Here is a 19,963-nt window from a genome sequence, read left to right as displayed (position 1 = left end):
GATAAAAGCAGACATTTATTTAACAAAAAATCCATGTCAATTTTGTGATATTTTCATTTTGTTAGTGTGACACCCAATTGACCAGTTAGCTATAACTTACGAAGATTTCAATGCACTATTCCGCTTTCTAGTTTTACCTGAAATATTGTGAAACAAGGACAAACAGAAAATCATGTCGAATGAAGAAAGAAGAAATCTTAATCAGATAGGTACTAACATCCTTGAGGAAACAGAGCTTTGTACAAAAAGTAATGACCAGAAATAATACCATTTTGGAAGTCTCTATGTTAGCAGTTAATAAAGTGACTTCCTCTGCCATCCAATATTGTGTTGCAAATGTCTTCTTTTGAAAAGATAGGCGAGACATAATCTCCATAAATGTGTTCCTAATCCACATGCCTGATCATAAGAGAAAGATAGTCAGACGGAACAAGCCAAAGGAATTATAGAAGAAGAAGAACTTTCAAAATAGTCATCCTGAAGGTCATACAATCATACAAATTGTGTGCATGCGTGTTAAGTTTGAAACTATGCATATGGTTGATGTGTCACACAGCTTTAAAATACTGAGTGAATAATGGCTCCACATCATTTTCTTCTTGACTTGACTCACTCAGCTCTAGATCACACAGCATGTAGAAAACAAAAGAAATTAAATTCATGGCAAGAGAAGATATACAGTTGGCATTTACTGAATGGGGACAAATACAATCAAAACATAGACGGTGACCGATTCCTAATCTCTAAGTATATAGCTACAGCGTGTCTCACCCATATTACAGAAGCAATCACTTGGTAGCATTAGCAACCAAGCAATTTGATAATAAGATACCTAAAACTTAGAATCTGTTAAGAACATTCTTAGTACCTCCTTGTCCATCTCGAAGGAGGGAGATTCCACATCAACTATGAAGGGGGATCACGAACTACAAGTCATTGGTGAGTAACCATAAACCAGTTCGTCCAGAACCTACTGGTCTTTTATCTTCAAAGAAAATAAAGAAAAAGATGATTATGGTATCATCTTATTATTCAATATATCAATATTTTTCATGTGTGACAACCAATAAATCATACACTAATTTCTTGCGTTATTTTCCATCACTCACCAGTTCAGCAGGCAAAAGAACCAATTCCAACAGATCAGGACGAAAGAAGTTCGGTCAGTGGCAGCCAAACAAAAGTTTCTCACTCTACATACAAACGTTGGTTGCGGATGGCTGTCTATACACTCTTTGTCATTTCAGGCCAATCAGTTGCTACAATTCTGGGCAGACTATACTATGACAATGGAGGAAACAGCAAATGGCTAGCAACAGTAGTTCAGGTTGTAGGCTTTCCTATTCTACTTCCATATTATCTCTTGTCAGTCAAAACACATACAACAACTCATAGAGATGGCAAAATAACCTCACTTAGGAACCGTGTATTGGTTTACATAGTGCTTGGACTTCTTGTAGTAGCAGCTTGCTACCTATACTCTATCGGACTGCTATACCTACCTGTTTCTACCCTTTCCCTGATCTGTGCATCACAGTTAGCCTTCACCGCTTTCTTCTCTTATTTACTCAACTCACAAAAACTTACTCCTATCATTTTGAATTCTCTTTTCCTCCTCACTATATCTTCCACCCTACTTGCATTTAATAGTGAGGAATCAAATTCCAAAAAGGTTACAAAAGAAGAGTATGTCAAAGGTTTCATATGCACCGTTGGTGCATCTGCTGGTTTTGGTCTACTCTTATCCCTACAACAGCTAGCCTTCCGTAAAGTTTTAAAGAAGCAAACTTTCTCAGAAGTTATGGATCTGATAATTTACATGAGTCTAGTGGCCAGTTGTGTTAGCCTGGTGGGTCTTTTTGCTAGTAGCGAGTGGAAAACTTTGAGCAATGAAATGGAAAACTACAAACTTGGGAAGGTATCCTATGTCATGAACCTAGTGTGGACAGCTGTTACCTGGCAGGTATTCTCCATTGGTGGCACAGGACTGATCTTCGAGCTTTCCTCCCTATTCTCAAATGCAATAAGCGCTTTGGGACTCCCTGTGGTTCCTATCCTGGCTGTCATCATTTTCCATGACAAAATGAATGGGTTAAAGGTGATTTCTATGATCCTAGCTATTTGGGGTTTCGTATCCTATGTCTACCAACAATATCTTAATGAAGAAAACTTGAAGAAAAGTCATGGAATCCCAACAACAGAATCCCCTGACCCACCTGAAGCAGAAGGGTCAAGTGAGCAATCAAAATAAGCTGTTATTTCAAAGAGAGTGTCACACAGTTTACAGACTAAAGCGAGCTGATCGAGTAAACTTACTTTTCTTTATTGGCCTGAAGGCAGCCTACAATGAAGAATAAACATAATAGATTTGTGATGCGACTCAAGTGATGTCTTAGCTTGAAAATGTTTGCATCATTGTAACATGAAATATATTTTATTTAAATATATAGTGAACGATTCTGGTTTAGTTTGGAATAAGATTACCAAAACCACATTATAAGCTCACTGAAATGGCATTAAGTCATTAACAAAGTCAGAACAGCTGATTACAAAAATTCATTGTTTAAAACTCAATCCTGCATATAAAGAGAAGGTGTACACTATGTAGCTTTCTAAGTTTTTGTAATATATCTAGGTGTAAGGAGAGTTCCAATCAGCTTACATCAGGCACCCAACATAGTGAGCCCGAGGGTATTTATTTTGCAATTGTGGCCATTGAACAAAGAACTGATCAGCTATCCTCAACTTGTAAAGTAACACTCCACTTAATGAGAGCTTTTTCACTCTTGCTACACTCTCAACATAAAAGATTGATGACCATCTAATTCCCAGTACCTGTAACCCAAGATGAAACAAGCACACTTATTGGTATTCTAGATGTAATGGAGAAACCATGACTTTTTGGTCACAAGTCCATTCAAGGTCATCCAAAAAAGTAGAGGAAAGAACCGAAAAGAATCTTGAAGTGAAGTGTGTATACCTTGAATACGAAAGCGATCACACACAGAGGAATACAGGTCCCAGGACCATTGCAAAGAATCTGAAAAACTTCAACCAGATCTAATCAATAACCTGATTCAAATGGTTTAATAAAGAACCCCTAGAGAAAGTCTGAAAAGCATTCAGATAAAGATCATACCACTTGTGGTCTGATCCGGATCATTAGCCACAGAGCATGAACAATAGCAACAATGGTAGTCCAAACAGAAGTCACATAAGACTGACCAACTTCACGACTCCGGTAAATTTGCATGAACTGTGATGATGCTTCCTTAACAGCAGGCTACACCACAGTCAAATCAAGCAAAAAAACCTGAATAAATCATTCGGTTGAAGAATTATCCAGTATCATACTGATCAATGCAGTATCAAACAAACAAGAAGTCAATAAGCGATAAGCAGCAAAATCCAAAGAAGAGGGGCAAAAACTCAAAAACGAATTTGAAATAAAGGATTTAAACTAAACCTTCTCAGCTACAGAATCTTCAAAACTACGAGCTTTCTGGAGACTCATGTTATCAGTAGCTGCAGCAATGTAAAACCTTGGTGTAAATCTGTCCTTCCGCAAAACAGAGAGGAGACTCAACATCTCAGCCGTGTGTCCCCCTAATAAAATTAACCCACAGTAAAATTCCATCTAACCAATAATGAATCCAATGGAATAGGAAACTGTGTTAACTCTACTTACCAGAACCAAGAACAATAAGAGTAGTAAAAGACTGTGAAACTCCTTTTGGAAGAGGTTTGCCACACCGGTATATAACATAGAGTACACGAACCATAAGAAGAACGATTGCCAAAATCATCAATAAACCAATGCTGAATCTTGAGGCCATCCTCGAGTAAATGCAGCTGCAACCTTCCTCCATGATCCTGATAACAACACTCTTCTCTTCACAAACAACAAAACATGAGTATCTATCTCAATGAATTGAAAAAAAAAAAAAATTTGAACTAAATTGGAAAACGTCAAAATCCAAACGTAATCGAGAAACAACTCAAAATCAGATCACAAAACAAAAACGAGCTCGAAATTAGACAAATCCATTTTCTGAAAACCGAAATTGAAGATTCACGACGGCGATTATTAGGGAGAAAGAAGCAAAAAAAACTCACCGGCGACGGAGAATCCCGGCGGTGACGGGAACGAAAAGGATTAGGGAATTGAATTTAATTGGTTACCGTGTGTCTTCTTTTTACCACCGTCCGATTTGGATATTGCTTAGAATACACGTCGTGTAACCACGTGGCTTTATCTTGTGGTGGACCAGCGAACATGTAATTCTTTCCCAATTTTTTGTTTTAAATCTTAAAAAGATATAAGAACTCATATGAAGAAGATATTACACAGTTCGAAAAATATGAGATTTTCCCACAAAACCTCCATTGAAGCAACTTTTGAATCTTTCTTCTTCGTTTAGAAATTATTTTAATTAAACATGACGACGAAGCTATCGAGCTTCTGTTTCTTGACCCATGGATTAGCGGGAATTTCTTGCGAGAGAGAACACGGAAGTTCTCATCGTTTTTTCTATCTCCCTTCTCGTCGATTAGCTTCTACTTCTTGTAAGATGCGACAACAACGGGGTTTCGAGTGAGTGTTTTTTTGTCAATTTCACTCGATTGCTGTGTTGATTTTTGAGAAGTATGTAGACTTTGATTGATTTGTGTAACCAATTTTAGTTTGGCATTTTTGAATTTAGTGATTCTGTTCTTAGATATCTTGCGTGATGTGGTTGTCTTACAAACTTATCTTGAAAATTTCATTTTTTTTTTTTTTTTTCTCAGCTTAGAGTTTTGGTGAATGCTCATAGATGTGAATTTGGTTATGATTATCTTGATTTAGATTCATTTGTTTGGGAAAGATGAGTTTGGAGAAGAGTCTGAGAATTAAAACTTTGATTTTACTTAGTAATTCAGATCAAAATGTTGCATTTGATTTTTGATATGACTCCAATTTGTTAAGCTAGCCTCTATGTAGCTAAAGTTCTTTTCAATTCCCATTTGATTTACAGCTCTAGTAAAAGACAAGAAATCAAGAAAGGATCCCCTAAACCGATCCTATCGATAAATTCAGGTCTTCAGAGCAACAACGATGAGGAATCTGATCTGGAGAATGGTTCTGCGGATAGTGTTCCGAGCCTCAAGTCAGATGCAGAAAAGGATACCATAGATATGAATCATGCTGATGAGAATATTGAAAAGAAAGATGATATACAAACAATTGAAGTAACTCGGCGCAAGAATAAACCTGCAAAGAAGAAGGAGGAGAATGTTCATGCCACAGTTGATATTGGGCATGATGATGGGCAGAATTTAAATAATTTAACTGTGCCTGAGGTTGCAAAAGCTTTGGTATGGATTTCATATTAATGTTAATGGTATAATTGTAACTCTCTTCTTCTGAAAAAGGCCTTCTTTTGATCATTTTCTGGATCATTTTTTCAGTCGCTTAACAAAAGTGAAGGTGAGCAGATTTCAGATGGACAGTTTGGGGAACTGATGACAATTATAAGAAATGCAGAAAAAAGTAACTTTGCTTATCTGATTAGTTATGTGTATTTCCTGATCTTGTGAAAGCCTTTGTTAATTCCTGATGTCTTACTGTGGCAGATATTCTTCGGCTTGATCAAGCACGGGCCACTGCTCTTGACGACCTTAACAAGATTCTAAGTGAAAAGGAAGCTTTGCAGGGAGAAATCAATGTCTTGGAGATGAAATTGGCTGAGACTGATGATAGGATTAAACCTGCTGCTCAAGAGAAAGTACATGTAGAGCTTCTGGAAGAACAGTTAGAGAAGCTTCGACATGAAATGACCTCCCCTATAGAAAGTGATCGTTATGTTCTAGCTCTTAGCAAAGAGCTCGAAACATTGAAGATGGAGAATCTCTCTTTGAGAAACGATATAGAAATGCTTAAGTCAGAACTTGACAGTGTTAAAAATACTGGTGAACGTGTGGTTGTGTTGGAAAAGGAGTGCTCAGGTTTGGAAACTTCTGTAAAGGATTTGGAGTCTAAGTTATTGGCTTCTCAGGAAGATGTCTCGAAGGTTTCTACTCTTAAAACCGAAGTCACTGATCTATGGGCGAAGGCAGAGAATCTACAGCTGTTGTTAGATAGGGCTACCAAACAAGCAGAGCAAGCAGTTATGGTGTTACAGCAGAATCAAGATCTCAGAAATAAGGTTGATAAAATCGAGGAATCACTTAAAGAGGCCAATGTTTATAAAGAATCTTCAGAGAAAATTCAGCACTACAATGAGCTAATGCAACATAAGGTGACATTACTCGAGGAACGGCTTGAAAAGTCTGATGCAGAGATATTCTCATATGTCCAGTTATATCAAGAATCGATAAAAGAATTCCAGGAAACACTTGAAAGTTTGAAGGAAGAAAGCAAGAAAAAATCAAGAGATGAACCGGTTGATGATATGCCTTGGGATTATTGGAGTCGGTTACTTTTAACTGTTGATGGATGGCTGCTTGAAAAGAAAATAGCAAGCAACGATGCTGACTTACTGAGAGACATGGTATGGAAGAAAGATAGAAGAATTCATGATACTTATCTTGACGTCAAAGATAAGAATGAACGTGATGCCATCTCTGCATTTCTCAAGCTTGTGTCATCTCCAACAAGGTTATCATCGCCTATTAGAAATGCTTGTTTTTCTTTGGTTTTCAAAGATTTTTGAAAAAGTAACCTATTTTCTTCATCTTGTGTTGATTCTAGTTCAGGATTGTATGTCGTTCACATTGCAGCTGAGATGGCACCTGTAGCTAAGGTGTGTTCAGCTAAACCCCCAAAAAATACATGTTAATTTTCCGAAATAGAAGCATTGCATGGTAATTTGCATGGTTTTTCAACTTTATCACCATTCCAAATTTCCTTATGTAATTTCTGTAGGTGGGAGGTTTGGGAGATGTTGTGGCAGGTCTTGGTAAGGCATTGCAAAGAAAAGGTCATCTGGTGGAGATTATTCTCCCCAAATATGACTGTATGCAGTATGACCGTGTCCGTGACTTAAGGGTAATGTGGTTGTCCCATATGATGTTACAATAAAATTATAAGAGCACTTTAACTTTACTTTTTAGTTGTTCTTGGTGATGGTTTGATTTATTCACTGCAGGCTTTGGATACTGTTGTGGAGTCATATTTTGATGGGAAGTTATATAAAAACATAATTTGGATTGGCACTGTTGAAGGTGGCAAGACTTTGTTTTTTTCTTGCATTTGTGTCTATTGGTTTTCAAAATGATTTTAAAGTTTCTCTGTTTACAGGTTTGCCTGTACATTTCATTGAACCTCAACATCCAAGCAAATTCTTCTGGAGAGGACAGTTTTATGGAGAGCAAGATGATTTCAGACGCTTCTCGTATTTTAGCCGAGCTGCATTAGAGTTGCTTCTTCAGTCCGGCAAAAAACCCGACATCATACATTGTCATGACTGGCAAACAGCTTTTGTTGTACGGTTTGATCTTATTTTGAAGCATTTGCATAATTCATTTTGTTTAGGATACAGTTTGAAGCTCTTTTGTTTAAATATTTATTACAGGCACCACTGTATTGGGATCTGTATGCTCCAAAGGGATTAGATTCTGCAAGAATATGCTTTACATGTCACAATTTTGAGTATCAAGGTACCGCGTCTGCTTCAGAATTGGGATCTTGTGGGCTTGATGTTAACCAGTTAAATAGACCAGACAGAATGCAGGATCACTCGTCTGGAGATAGAGTCAACCCTGTTAAGGTAAATAATGATCACAAAGCCAATATAAATCGAGAGAGAAATTCGACATTTTACTCTTATTCATCTCTCTTTCTCCTTTTGGTCCAGGGTGCTATAATTTTCTCAAATATTGTAACAACCGTGTCCCCTACTTATGCACAAGAAGTTCGAACATCTGAGGTAGAAGAATAACCTTTAGTTTTTTTCGATGTTAATTTAGTGGAAGCAGACTATCCTTTGGTTTTTTTCGATGTTAATTAAGTAAAGCTTCCATAATAATTGGTCTAATGTATTTGCAGGGAGGAAAAGGACTCCATTCAACACTCAATTTTCACTCCAAGAAGTTCATTGGAATTCTTAACGGCATTGACACGGATTCATGGAATCCTGCCACCGACCCTTTCCTCAAGGCTCAGTTCAACGCTAAAGATCTACAAGGGAAAGAAGAAAACAAAAACGCCCTTAGAAAGCAGCTTGGACTTTCTTCAGCCGAGTCAAGACGGCCGCTGGTAACTTCATGTTTCCGGCGAATGCTGAGAGAGTCTTGAGCATACAAATTCAGTTAATTTATTATACATTTATTTTGGTATAGGTTGGTTGCATAACAAGATTAGTACCACAGAAAGGAGTTCATCTAATCAGACATGCCATATACAGAACATTAGAGTTAGGTGGACAATTTGTACTTCTTGGTTCTAGCCCGGTTCCACATATTCAGGTAACCTGCCTGGTCCCTTAATTCTCAGTGGCTTCTCCCTCTTCATTTCTTCTATTTAATTTCCAGTTTCGTGGTTTTGAGCTTTGATGCATTTTGTTTTTTCTCTAGAGGGAATTTGAAGGTATTGAACAACAGTTTAAAAGCCATGACCATGTCCGGTTGTTACTAAAGTACGATGAAGCTCTGTCTCATACGATTTACGCAGCATCTGATTTGTTCATCATTCCTTCAATTTTTGAGCCTTGTGGACTTACACAGGTTACAATACAAAACATGCTCTGTAGAAGGAAACCGAATCATCATCAATGTAACTAAATATTGGCTAATCTCTGTTTTCGGATTCTTTTCTCTTACGCAGATGATTGCTATGCGATACGGTTCCATTCCAATTGCGCGAAAAACTGGAGGCTTAAACGACAGGTAAAACCAAAACTTAAGACCTGATCTGAAACATTATTTATATTCAAATGACATTGGTTTCTAGGATCATTTCTTTTTATTCTCAAATCTTTTTCAGTGTCTTCGACATCGATGATGATACAATACCAACACAGTTTCAAAATGGATTTACATTTCAATCCGCGGACGAACAGGTAATTTAACGATTCTCTCTTCTTTTCAATCTTTATCAATCTTTCCTCATCATAGCTCAAAATAGGGGTGGACATTTGAAATTTCGGTTCGGTTTTACATGTTCGTCTTTAACTGAAAAAGAAAATGTAAAAAACAGGGTTTCAATTATGCATTGGAGCGAGCATTTAATCACTACAAGAAAGATGAAGAGAAATGGATGAGACTTGTAGAGAAAGTGATGAGTATAGATTTCAGTTGGGGATCATCGGCTACACAGTACGAAGAACTCTACACAAGATCAGTGTCCAGAGCCAGAGCTGTTCCTAACCGCATGTGAGTTTCACATGGCTCGTAGAGATTCTTTCTTGTAACACATAACTTTACTTGTTCATAACAGAAAAAACTTTGGGGAGTTTCAATCATATTCAAATGATTTATACTCCTTTCTTTCATATGATAAAATGTTTTTTTTTCCCAATAATAATTCTACGTTCATCATTTTTCTCATACTAGTCACTTCTCAATAGAATGATCATTGACCAACTGCATCTAAACTATATACAGTAATTTACTACATAAGAAAATAATCTGTTTATGTTCGGATCAACAAGAAGATCCGAACATTTTGACAACAATCTTGTTTCTCTTTCAACAATTTCTTAAGCCACTTCTTTTGAAACGCTTAGAGTATAGTGGCGATTCGAAAGAGTTTTTCTGTTTAACAAGCTTTGTGTCGAGAGAGTAGAAGTACCTTGACTATCTTCAGCAGTTTCCCAATCTGTTACTACATGTAAATTCAAGAGAGGCTTAGGTGGGACCTGTAGAGCTTCTAGACTTCCCTCTAACATTTCAACAACTTTTCTCATTGGTGGACGATCCAATGGATTGGTCTGTATACACCACAAACCTACTAATGTCATTTTCTTCACTATCTTCTCTTCTTCATCTTCGATTCTATGATCTTCTAATAGTCTCATGGTTTCTTTCCTGTCAAGATCCTCATAGACCCAATCTGGAAAGTACATTGAACTTTTGTTGGTCGTAGAAGTTTCAACTTCTTCTCTTTTCGTAGCCCCGATCATCTCAAGAACCACCATTCCATAACTATACACATCCGACTTATGCGAAACTCCTCCATAGTTCTTGGAAAACATTTCAGGAGCAATGTAGCCTACTGTCCCTCTCGCGTCTAACATTGATATGATACTTTCTTTCTTTTTGCACAACTTAGCAAGACCGAAATCCGAAATCTTCGGGCAAAAGTCTTCGTCTATGAGTATATTCTGTGGCTTTATATCGAAATGCACAATCTTGGATACACAACTATTGTGCAAGTACTCTAACCCGCGAGCAACACCTACGGCAATGTTGTATAACGTTTTCCAGTCTATCTTCGTAGACATATTCTCGGATATAAACTTGTCAAGCGATCCATTCGGCATGAACTCGTAGATAATAGCTCTCTGGCTCCCTTCATAGCAAAATCCAAACAGAGAAACGATATTAACATGAGAAGCTCTACTCATGCTAACTAGTTCATTGATGAACTCTTCTCCATTCCCCTTTGACTCTTTCAAGATCTTCAGTGCAATATCTCGGCCGCTAGCATCCGGTAGTTTTCCTTTATAGACAGTTCCAAATCCTCCTTTCCCTATAACATGATCAAACGAGTTTGTCATCTTCTTGACTTTTTCAAAGCTATAACGTTTCAACATCACAACCGCTTCAATGTTCTCGTCGTTCAATTCGTTCTTTCTTTTCGCATTCTTTGCTCTCACTACTGCCGCAATCACAACAAGAATGATCAACACAGCTAAAGCTGCTGAGCCTCCTAGAAGAGAAAACAAGTAAATATTAATTGTTATTTACATGAATGAAAGCATCAGAGATGTGGTTGCAATGAAGGTGGTACCAAGTATGGGTTTTAACTTCCGTAGAGAATTATCTGCAAATGTATCAAACAAAAACTATGATTAAGATTAATTAAACAAAACCAAAATAAACATTTCATACATGATACATTATATAGGATGCAGAAAACAAAAATAAACTTACGTTTTGGTTCTGGTAATGGAGCCATCGAGCTTCTGGTTTTGTTTTTCCAATCAAATAACATAATTCCATAAATTAGCTTATTAAATTCCATCCAAAACAACCAATAATATAAAGTACTATTATAGAAATTTACACAACTATAACCTAAATCATGAAATGTAGATTTATCGTTTTAATAAAATCCTGGAATTTTGTTTTGGCATCAAAATCCTAGAATTTTGTTTTGCCGCAAAAACGTACGTATAATATTTTGTTGGCGCCAAAACTATAGATTAGTGGCTTGGCTAGACAATCACATAATATTGTTTAGGCACTAAAACCGTACCGCATACTTCTATGTTGGTATCAAATATCATGTTTCAACATCAAAAATTGCAAAGAATTTCTATATTTTTACTTTATTTAAAATAAAAAATCTAAGGACGAGATTCGATATCCAGTATATATATATATATATCAGATTTTTGATGGAATAAAAACGAATTTGAAATGCCACGAAACAAAGTGAAACACAAATACTACAAAATTCAGGATATCCGGTTTATTTCCAGTCCACTTCTATTATTTGGGTTGGTGGGTTTCCAAGAAAATGATTTCCTCTTTTCCTCAAGGAACATAAACATCAACGTCTTTACATAAACTACAAACATGTTTTGATTTTTTCGTCTCCCAACTACGCACTAGTTGCCATGTGTGGGGGCGTTTGGATGGAATTGAACCCTCCACCTCATATTTAAGGGATGAGGTCTTTACCACTAGACCACTTCAGATCAATAAATGCTATATATAATCAAAACATTTTATATTTTAACCGGTGCAACTGCACCTCTCTTCCCCAACGTGGGTCCGCCCCTGTAGCCACTAGTTGGCTATTTTTTATAATTGATAGAACACAAAATGAAAGAAAATTCATAGTGAATAGCCAAATTGTACGTAGTAGTTAATTTGCAAAATAAATTATATTGCTTTTATCTTTAAAGTAATCTCAAGTTGATAGGGGTTTCCACGCAAACTTTGAACATACCGCGTTGATTTATATTTTATATGATAACATGTCATTTTTACATGATACAATGTTTTTTTTTTTTTCAAAACAAAAGTGAAATGCATTATTTACGAAAGTATCATCACTTAATTTTGCTAAAAATGACTATCTACCTAACCAGAATATGTATCATAGTGTTATGTTTGACTAATTAGGGGAATTTACCTGGTGGTGTTGGGAATGGAGGAGGGGCAAAACGTGATCATGTAGTCAGTTGAATTTGTGCATGTGAAGGTACTGTTATTACCGTGGAAGGGGTAGCTATAGGCGAATGGGCAAGCACGGTCGAAGTTCTGTACGTACTGTGTCGGCTTACAAGTTTGCTTTGACTTGAAGTAATGTGTGCAACAATTCTCCTGGGATTTGGATTCTTGACACGCGCTATTGCAGGCGACTAAATCTCCCTTGGAGAATTTCTTAAGATCATTTGGACATGTCTTATTCAAGTCAACCATACAACCTGAGCTGCTACATGCCGGGCTTGACGGAACAACCGTTAGTGGAAGGTTGTAACCGTACTCGAGGCTGATGATATAGCTGTTGATTCCGCCATCATCGATTCTAAATACGATGTAAGTCACAGGAGACCAACTGTATGCGCCGGGACACTCGATCTCACCGGATTCGCAGTCTCCCGTGGCGCATGAGAAATTTCCTGTTGAGTTGGAGCAAAGAGTCCTAGCTGAGATAAGACCGTACCATGAAGATGGCGCTTCTATGGCACGCGCCTCTCCGGTCTTGAGAGTGAAGCCGGTGGTAGAGACTTGTGACCGCCATGAAAAGATGACTGGCCAAATTGTGTTACTACATTTGTTCTCTATGGTAAGGATACTCGTGGAAAACACTCCTAGGAATAAATAAAGATTAGAAAGAAAAAAGAAATGATTAGCAAATCAAATAATCATCAATCGGGTTAAGAAATATGGTACCTGATACGAACAAGTGTGAAGCAAGGAGGAGAATCAATGGCAACCTCTTTTTCATTGGCTTAAAGAAAAACAAAAACGTTCCAAAGAGTGAATACGAACTACCAATACACTTTGTGTTATGTTTTCTCTTGCTTCTTCATTGTTGGTCAGTAGGGATTGGTATCTTAGTTATAAAACTTCACAAGCAATAAAATAGTCATCAACTAGCTAGGCTTTAAATTTAAAAATTAAAAGAATTGACAACTAGTATGAATGAGAAGAAAAGAAATAAATTTCCAGGAAATTGTCCTCACAGTGTGGTCGCATTTGTTCTCTATGGTAAGGATATCATCGACTCTCATGTTGGTGTTGGTTTTTTTTTTTTGAATGAATGTTAAATTTATTTACACAAAAAAATACCATTGTTTACATTAAATGCATCTTTGTTTTGAAATTAATTGAAAGATTTTAAAGATGAAAAGTTGAAAACTAAGTGGGTGCCAGGGAATTGGGTCGTGTCCCAAACCAAACCCGGAGTGTGTCCTCAAACTGTGAGTTACCACGAAGCTTGAGAGTGCTTAATCTGTTTCAGACGAGCCGGTCAATGAATTTGAGCAGCTGATTAGGAGAAGACGGAAGCTCACCATGCCTGGTTTCAGACATATCAACCCAACCAAAAGCCCATTAAACATAAAATATATTCTCCTTATGGTTTATAAGTTTTTTGTTAATTTCATTTTATTTTTATTTTTTTTACCTAGCTTTAAAAAAAATTACATTCTAGCTGTATTTTGTTACCATTTAAAGTATGAACTTTTCTAGTTATACAACGATTATTCACACATCGTTTCGTAATTCATCTCACTTTCATATCGAATAAAACCAACCAATTCTTTTAACACTTTTTGGACCTTATTTCCTCGATCTTCAATTTTGTGTAATTGACCAAAAGTTTTAAACTTAATTTCTTTTTACAATTTAAAATCTTCACAAACGAATTTTGGCATCTCTACTCATGTTCTTAAGTGACCTTTTTTTTGTCTGTATATTTTTTTTACTTACAACAACTGGTTATATGATTTTTGCGTTGCGTTTCTCGGTTAGTGAGATATATAAAATTTGTTGACAATTTCAGACCTTACCAGTTTGGTTAAAGCTACTGTTACATTGACAAGGAAATCAAGGATAGTATTACATTTCCTGAAAAATCGAATAGAAAAAGAAGAAGAAGAAAATACCCTATCCGATACATGCAAGAAACATGTCTATGTCGGACCACCTACTCTGACCCGTAACTAGCTTGATTTCAAAAGACTAGAAGTCTCTTGACTATCTTCATCAGTTTCCCAACCGGCCAATACCGCGGGTAAAGTCAAGGTCGGCTTAGGTGGAACCTTGAGAGCTTCTAGACTTCCCTCTAACATTTCAACAACTTTTTTCATTGGTGGACGGTCAGCTGGATTGGTCTGAATACACCACAAACCAACTAATGTCATTTTCTTCACTATCTCCTCTTCTTCTTCAATTATATGATCTCCTAAAAGTCTCATCGTTTTTTTCCTCTCGAGATCCTTATAGATCCAATCTGGAAAGTACATTGTACTTATATTGGACGTAGAATTTTCAAATTCTTCTCTTTTCATTGCCCCAATCATCTCAAGAACCACCATTCCATAACTATACACATCTGACTTATGCGAAACTCCTCCATAGCTCTGGGAAAAAACTTCAGGAGCAATGTACCCTACAGTCCCTCTTGCGCCTAGCATTGATATGATACATGTCATTTTTTTTGCAGAGCTTAGCAAGACCGAAATCCGAAATCTTGGGACAAAAATCTTCGTCCATGAGTATATTTTGTGGCTTTATATCGAAATGCACAATCTTGGATACACAACTATTGTGCAAGTACTCTAACCCGTGAGCAACACCTACTGCAATGTTGTATAAAGTTCTGCAGTCCATCTTCGTTGACATATCCTCGGAAATAAACTTGTCAAGTGATCCATTTGGCATGAACTCGTAAATTATAGCTCGCTTGCTTCCTTCATAGCAAAAACCAAACAGAGAAACGATATTAACATGAGATGCTATACTCATGCTAGCTAATTCATTGATGAAATCATCTCCATTCCCCTTTGTATCCTCCAAGATCTTTAGTGCAATATCTCGGCCGCTGGCATCAGGTAATTTTCCTTTATAGACAGTTCCAAATCCTCCTTTCCCGATAACATGAGCGAATGAGTTTGTCATCTTCTTGACGTTTTTATAACTATATCTTTTCAACATTACAACTGCTTCAACGTTCTCATAGTTCGAATTTCTCTCATTCTTTGCTCTCACCATTACCACAATCCCAACAATAATGATCAAGACAACTAAAGCCGCCGAGCCTCCTGCAAAAAAAAACGTAGGATGAAGAAACCTTTGAAAATTAAAACAAGCAAAAATTAGTTATATGCCGAGTAAGGAAGAGGGATGTGGTTGAAAAGAAGGTGGTACCGAGTATGGGTTTAAACTTGTGTTGAGAATTATCTGAAAATTTAGCAAACAAAAAATATGATTAACAAAACAAAAAGAAACATTGCATACATATTTGTAGGAAAATAAAAACAAAACTTACTTTTTGGTCCTAATGGAGCCATCGAACTTCTGTTGGTTCTCCAAGCAAATAACATATATTGTTAGTTTATCACATTATAAGTGTATCGGTATATTCATTTGTTTTTCTTGTTTGTGTGTGTGTGAAGATGCATTTATTCAATCAATTTATAAAATATCTCAAATAGTAATTATACACACGCATACCTGGTGGTGTTAGGAATCGAGGAGGGGCAAAACGTGATGACGAAGTCAGTTGAGTTAGGGCATATGAACGTGCTGTTATTATTGTTGTAGGCGTAGCTATAGGCAGATGGGCAAGCTTGCTCGAAGTTCTGCGTGTACTGTGTTGGTTTGCAAGTTTGCTTTGAACTGAAGTCATGTGTGCAACAAATCTCCCAGGTACCGTATTTTCGACACGCGCTAATGCAACCGATTTGTTTCTCCCCGGTGAATAACTCAAGATCATCAGGACATGTCTTTTTCAGATCAACCATACAACCCGAGCTGATACATGTACCGCTACTATGTGACGGGACGACCATTAGCGGAATGTTGTAACCGTACTCGAGACTGATGGTGTAGCTGTTGATTCCACCGTCATCGATTCTTAAATACACATAAGTCACAGCAGACCACTCGTATTCGTCGGGACACTCGATATTGCCGGATTGGCAGTCTCCGGTAGCGCACGAGAAATTTCCTCTAGAGTTGGTTGAGCAGAGCGTCCGACCAGATATAAGACCGTACCACGAAGACTCCGCATGTACGGTACGTGCCTCCCCGCTTGTGAGAGCGAAGCCGTTTGGGGAGATCGGTAACTTCCATGAAAAGATTACTGGCCAGACTGTGTAATCGCATTTGTTCTCTATGGTAAGGATACTCATTGACAATACCCCTATGAACAAAATTAAGATTAGAAAGAAACAAATATTATTTAAAAAAAAAATTGAAAGAAAGAAGAAGAAGAAAATTATCATCAATCGGGAAATAAATCGTACCCGTTACGAACAACTATGAAGCAAGGAGGAAAATCAATGGCAACCTCTTCGCCATTAGCTTAAAAGAAAATTGAAATGTTCCAAGGAGTGAGTATTAACAGTGATATGCTTTCGCTTGCTTCTTCCTCCTTGGTTGTCAAATTTTTGTTATATTTTGACTTACACTATTTCTTACAAAAATAAAAAATCAAAGGAGATAATATATCAAATTTGTTGCAGAGTAAAACGAATTTGAAAAGGCCGATCTAGACTAAACACATAAATTACGAATACCACAATAATTTAGGATAATGTGGGTTGATGGGTTTCCAAAAAATGATTTCTTCTTTTCCTCAAGGAACATAAACATCAACGTCTTTACATAAACTACAAACGTGTTTTGATTTTTCGTCTCCCAACTACGCACTAGTTGCCATGTGTGGGGGCGTTTGGATAATTTATAGAATCACACCACTAGCAACTAGTTGGCTATTTTTTATAATTGATAGAACACAAAATGAAAGAATATTCATAGTAATAGAAAAAACTAGGATCGGACCCGCAATCCGCCGCGGGAGAATATTGGTTTACATACGTTACGTTTAATATTGTGTGTGTTTTTTAGTAGAACGAATCATGTAGTATACTTATAAATATTCATAATAACGAATTGTAGAGAAAATGTAAAATTGTTTATAAATATACCCATCGTATTAATTATGATTTACAAAATAGAATTTTGTGTTTTAAAATTCTAAAATTAGACGATTCATGGGAATTATAGCAGTCAAAATAGGTCAAAAACCGCGGGTCGAGCCCACATCATCTCACTATGGGGCAGATTTAGGAAAATATATTAAACCCGCAAATAAGCAGGCCACATAGATTAATTCGCAGTGAGTCATAAGTTTAATCGGTTTTCATCCGCGGGTTGGCGGATCAGCCCGCATATTAGTATTTATTGATAAAATTATAATTTATTCAACATGTGGTAATTTAAACAAAATTTTAATAGTATTTTGATTTATTTATTTATTTTAGTAGTATTTTAAATTTTGGTTACTTTAAAATTATTTAAACAAAATCCATGGACAATCCCGCAAATCCGCATACATTCGCGGGACGGGTTGGTATTTCATATATGCTACCCGCGGGTCGTGCGGACCGACTAACTACAAGTCAAAATATTTTTTGTCTATCGCAAAACGGACTTAACGGGACGAATCAACTCGCTTTGACAGTTCTAATGGGAATATTATTTAGGTGGTGTTATTCAATGATGGATTTTAATAGAATTGAAATACAACACTAATCCAGTGTTATTCAACTAATGATTATAAATCTAACGTTAAAATCTGGTGTTATTAGATCTTATACTTCATTAGATTTTAAAAGTTTGGTGTTATTCAATGGTGGAGTTAAAGTCAATTCTTTAAGGTTTGTAAAATCCAGTGTTATTCAAAACTAAAAGACTTGTAAAATTTTTGTATATTAAGTCATTTCAAATGAAAACTCATTGGAGTTTCATGAATAAATTATTATAATCAAAATCCAAGATATACTGCATAGATTTTGAAATCCACACAAACAGATTCTTAAAACCAATATCAGAAAGCAAATCTAAACCTTAAAGAATTGATTTTAACTCCACCATTGAATAACACCCCCTTAGTCATACAACAAAATGAAGTTTGGACATAGTAATAATAGAATATGTATATTATTTGTTAGATGAGAGATTGAAAGATGAAGTATAATGATTAAAAATTAATTATTATTTTTCATGATTCACAAAATTTAATAAATACTTATCATCTTGTTGAATAATTCTAAAATCATATTCAAGAAATCTTTATAAATTGAAAATTAAACTTCTTTGGTAAGCTATAGGTATGAAAATATCATAATTTTGATTTAATCTAATTAAATTAAAATTAGTTACATGGATTTCATATCTATTTAATTTACACGACCAAAATAAAAATATTTATTTAATTTACACGACTAAAATAAAAATATCAATTTAATTTATAAAATAAATGAGTTATTTGTGATAAATTTTCTAGAAATCTTTAGAAGCAAGTAAAATATCTTTCAATTAATGATAATTGGCTAAAAATGAGCGAAATTAATGACAAAAACGTTGATTGTTATGGAATTAGTCCCAAAAATATACGAACAAATTTATTATACGTAATTAATGTATAATATTGTTTGGAATATGCTTTTATTATTAGTTACCATAAGTACAATCAGATTTTATTTGATTTCCATAAATATTTGATTTTATTTCGATTTTTCATTATTATTTCGAATTTATATTCCAAAAAAATTTCAAAGATCCGATTTCAGAATTTCGGGTCAATTTTCTGATTTTAACCCGACCCATTTTCATTTGTACTTCTATTTTAATAGTATAGAGATAAGCTGATTTGTTAAAAAAAAAAAAAAAGACGGAAACTTGTTGAAGCTGGAAATTATCAAATTAAAGTCATTGTTTTTTGTTCCTTTTTTTCGCTCTCATTTGATGATTGGCCACTCATTAATTAGGCTTTCACTATTTCCATTGAAGTTCTACTGAAAAATAACATTATCAATTTGAAGAGAGAAGATATAAGGCTAAAACCAATTCTATATCTTAGCATCCAAAACTGATCAAACATGGGTAAAAGCTCTTTGGCTATGGAACAATTAAAATCTATCCATTTGCATTGCGAGTAACCCACAAACCCGATTTGGCCAGAAATTGACCATGCAAAAAACGGGTATTGCATTTAATGAAGGGAGATCATAACAACGAGTGGGCAACAAAGATGCTTAATGCTTTTCAAGGCAAGAAGAAAACGGGTTTCATCAATGACACATATAATAAACACGCTGAAAACAGTAAAGTTTTAACGTAAATTCCATGATTGTGAGATGGATGTGGACATTGATCGAGCTTTGTGTACATTCGTTAATGACCTTTACCGGATGCAAAAAAGTTGTGGGAAAATCTCAAAAGAGCTTTTTGATGTGTAACAAAGTAAGTGTCCATCAATTGATGGATGAGCTAACGTCAAAATGGCAATTGAATTGGTGATTATTTACTATGGAAAACTACTTACCTTTGTGTACATTCGATCATTGTTTAGTCTCTAACTTATTGGAAGTCTGGAAAAAAAAAAAAAAAAAAAAAAAAACTAATTGACAACTGTGGGATTTGAACCCACGCCCTTTCGGACCAGAGCCTAAATCTGGCGCCTTAGACCACTCGGCCAAATTGTCCTTTGTGTTTGTTTTGTGATTAATGTTTATATATCCGCATTTAAAAGATCAAGTATATGTATTACTACCAAATAGGCAAATACCAAGTA

At 35.9% G+C, this 19,963-nt stretch overlaps 4 protein-coding genes, 1 non-coding gene and 1 pseudogene across 7 annotated transcripts; 2 read left to right on the top strand and 4 right to left on the bottom strand.

The window, feature by feature from the left end:
- Positions 1–783: 783 nt before the first annotated feature.
- Positions 784–2,467, top strand: LOC9304079 (probable purine permease 9). Its single transcript, XM_021018714.1, has 2 exons — positions 784–939; positions 1,113–2,467. Exons 1-2 carry the CDS (start codon positions 909–911, stop codon positions 2,249–2,251), a joined length of 1,170 nt encoding a protein of 389 aa, XP_020874373.1. The 5' UTR covers positions 784–908; the 3' UTR covers positions 2,252–2,467.
- Position 2,468: 1 nt separating this feature from the next.
- Positions 2,469–4,260, bottom strand: LOC9304078 (UDP-N-acetylglucosamine transferase subunit ALG14 homolog). Of its 3 annotated transcripts, none has more exons than XM_021018716.1 (6): positions 4,117–4,247; positions 3,689–3,892; positions 3,467–3,606; positions 3,140–3,283; positions 2,981–3,040; positions 2,469–2,835 (listed from the first exon to the last, which is right to left on the bottom strand). In XM_021018716.1, exons 2-6 carry the CDS (start codon positions 3,867–3,869, stop codon positions 2,659–2,661), a joined length of 702 nt encoding a protein of 233 aa, XP_020874375.1. In that variant the 5' UTR covers positions 3,870–3,892; positions 4,117–4,247; the 3' UTR covers positions 2,469–2,658. The 3 variants fall into 3 exon arrangements, with proteins under 3 accessions (XP_020874375.1, XP_020874376.1, XP_020874377.1); XM_021018717.1 differs by having other exon boundaries at positions 3,689–3,887; XM_021018718.1 differs by lacking the exon at positions 2,981–3,040 and having other exon boundaries at positions 2,498–2,835; positions 4,117–4,260.
- Positions 4,261–4,338: 78 nt separating this feature from the next.
- Positions 4,339–9,472, top strand: LOC110226622 (probable starch synthase 4, chloroplastic/amyloplastic). The gene is made up of 16 exons (XM_021018712.1): positions 4,339–4,594; positions 5,016–5,355; positions 5,449–5,530; positions 5,614–6,637; positions 6,731–6,782; positions 6,905–7,027; positions 7,128–7,203; positions 7,280–7,464; positions 7,554–7,748; positions 7,836–7,907; positions 8,027–8,236; positions 8,320–8,445; positions 8,554–8,703; positions 8,804–8,865; positions 8,963–9,038; positions 9,176–9,472. The coding sequence occupies exons 1-16, from the start codon at positions 4,440–4,442 to the stop codon at positions 9,353–9,355; spliced, it is 3,108 nt and encodes a 1,035-aa protein (XP_020874371.1). The 5' UTR covers positions 4,339–4,439; the 3' UTR covers positions 9,356–9,472.
- A 90-nt stretch (positions 9,473–9,562) lies between these two features.
- On the bottom strand, positions 9,563–13,175 carry LOC9304077 (LEAF RUST 10 DISEASE-RESISTANCE LOCUS RECEPTOR-LIKE PROTEIN KINASE-like 2.4). Its single transcript, XM_021018719.1, has 5 exons — positions 13,048–13,175; positions 12,284–12,965; positions 11,074–11,105; positions 10,931–10,963; positions 9,563–10,849 (listed from the first exon to the last, which is right to left on the bottom strand). The coding sequence occupies exons 1-5, from the start codon at positions 13,100–13,102 to the stop codon at positions 9,678–9,680; spliced, it is 1,974 nt and encodes a 657-aa protein (XP_020874378.1). The 5' UTR covers positions 13,103–13,175; the 3' UTR covers positions 9,563–9,677.
- A 578-nt stretch (positions 13,176–13,753) lies between these two features.
- LOC110226076 lies at positions 13,754–17,075 on the bottom strand (annotated as a pseudogene).
- Positions 17,076–19,794: 2,719 nt separating this feature from the next.
- On the bottom strand, positions 19,795–19,874 carry TRNAL-UAG. Its single transcript has one exon. It is a non-coding gene; the product is annotated as a tRNA-Leu (tRNA).
- Positions 19,875–19,963: the final 89 nt, after the last annotated feature.

Source organism: Arabidopsis lyrata (genome assembly GCF_000004255.2).
Source record: "Arabidopsis lyrata subsp. lyrata unplaced genomic scaffold ARALYscaffold_7, whole genome shotgun sequence".
Taxonomy (NCBI): Eukaryota; Viridiplantae; Streptophyta; class Magnoliopsida; order Brassicales; family Brassicaceae; genus Arabidopsis; species Arabidopsis lyrata.
This window is presented reverse-complemented; position numbering and strand designations above follow the sequence as displayed.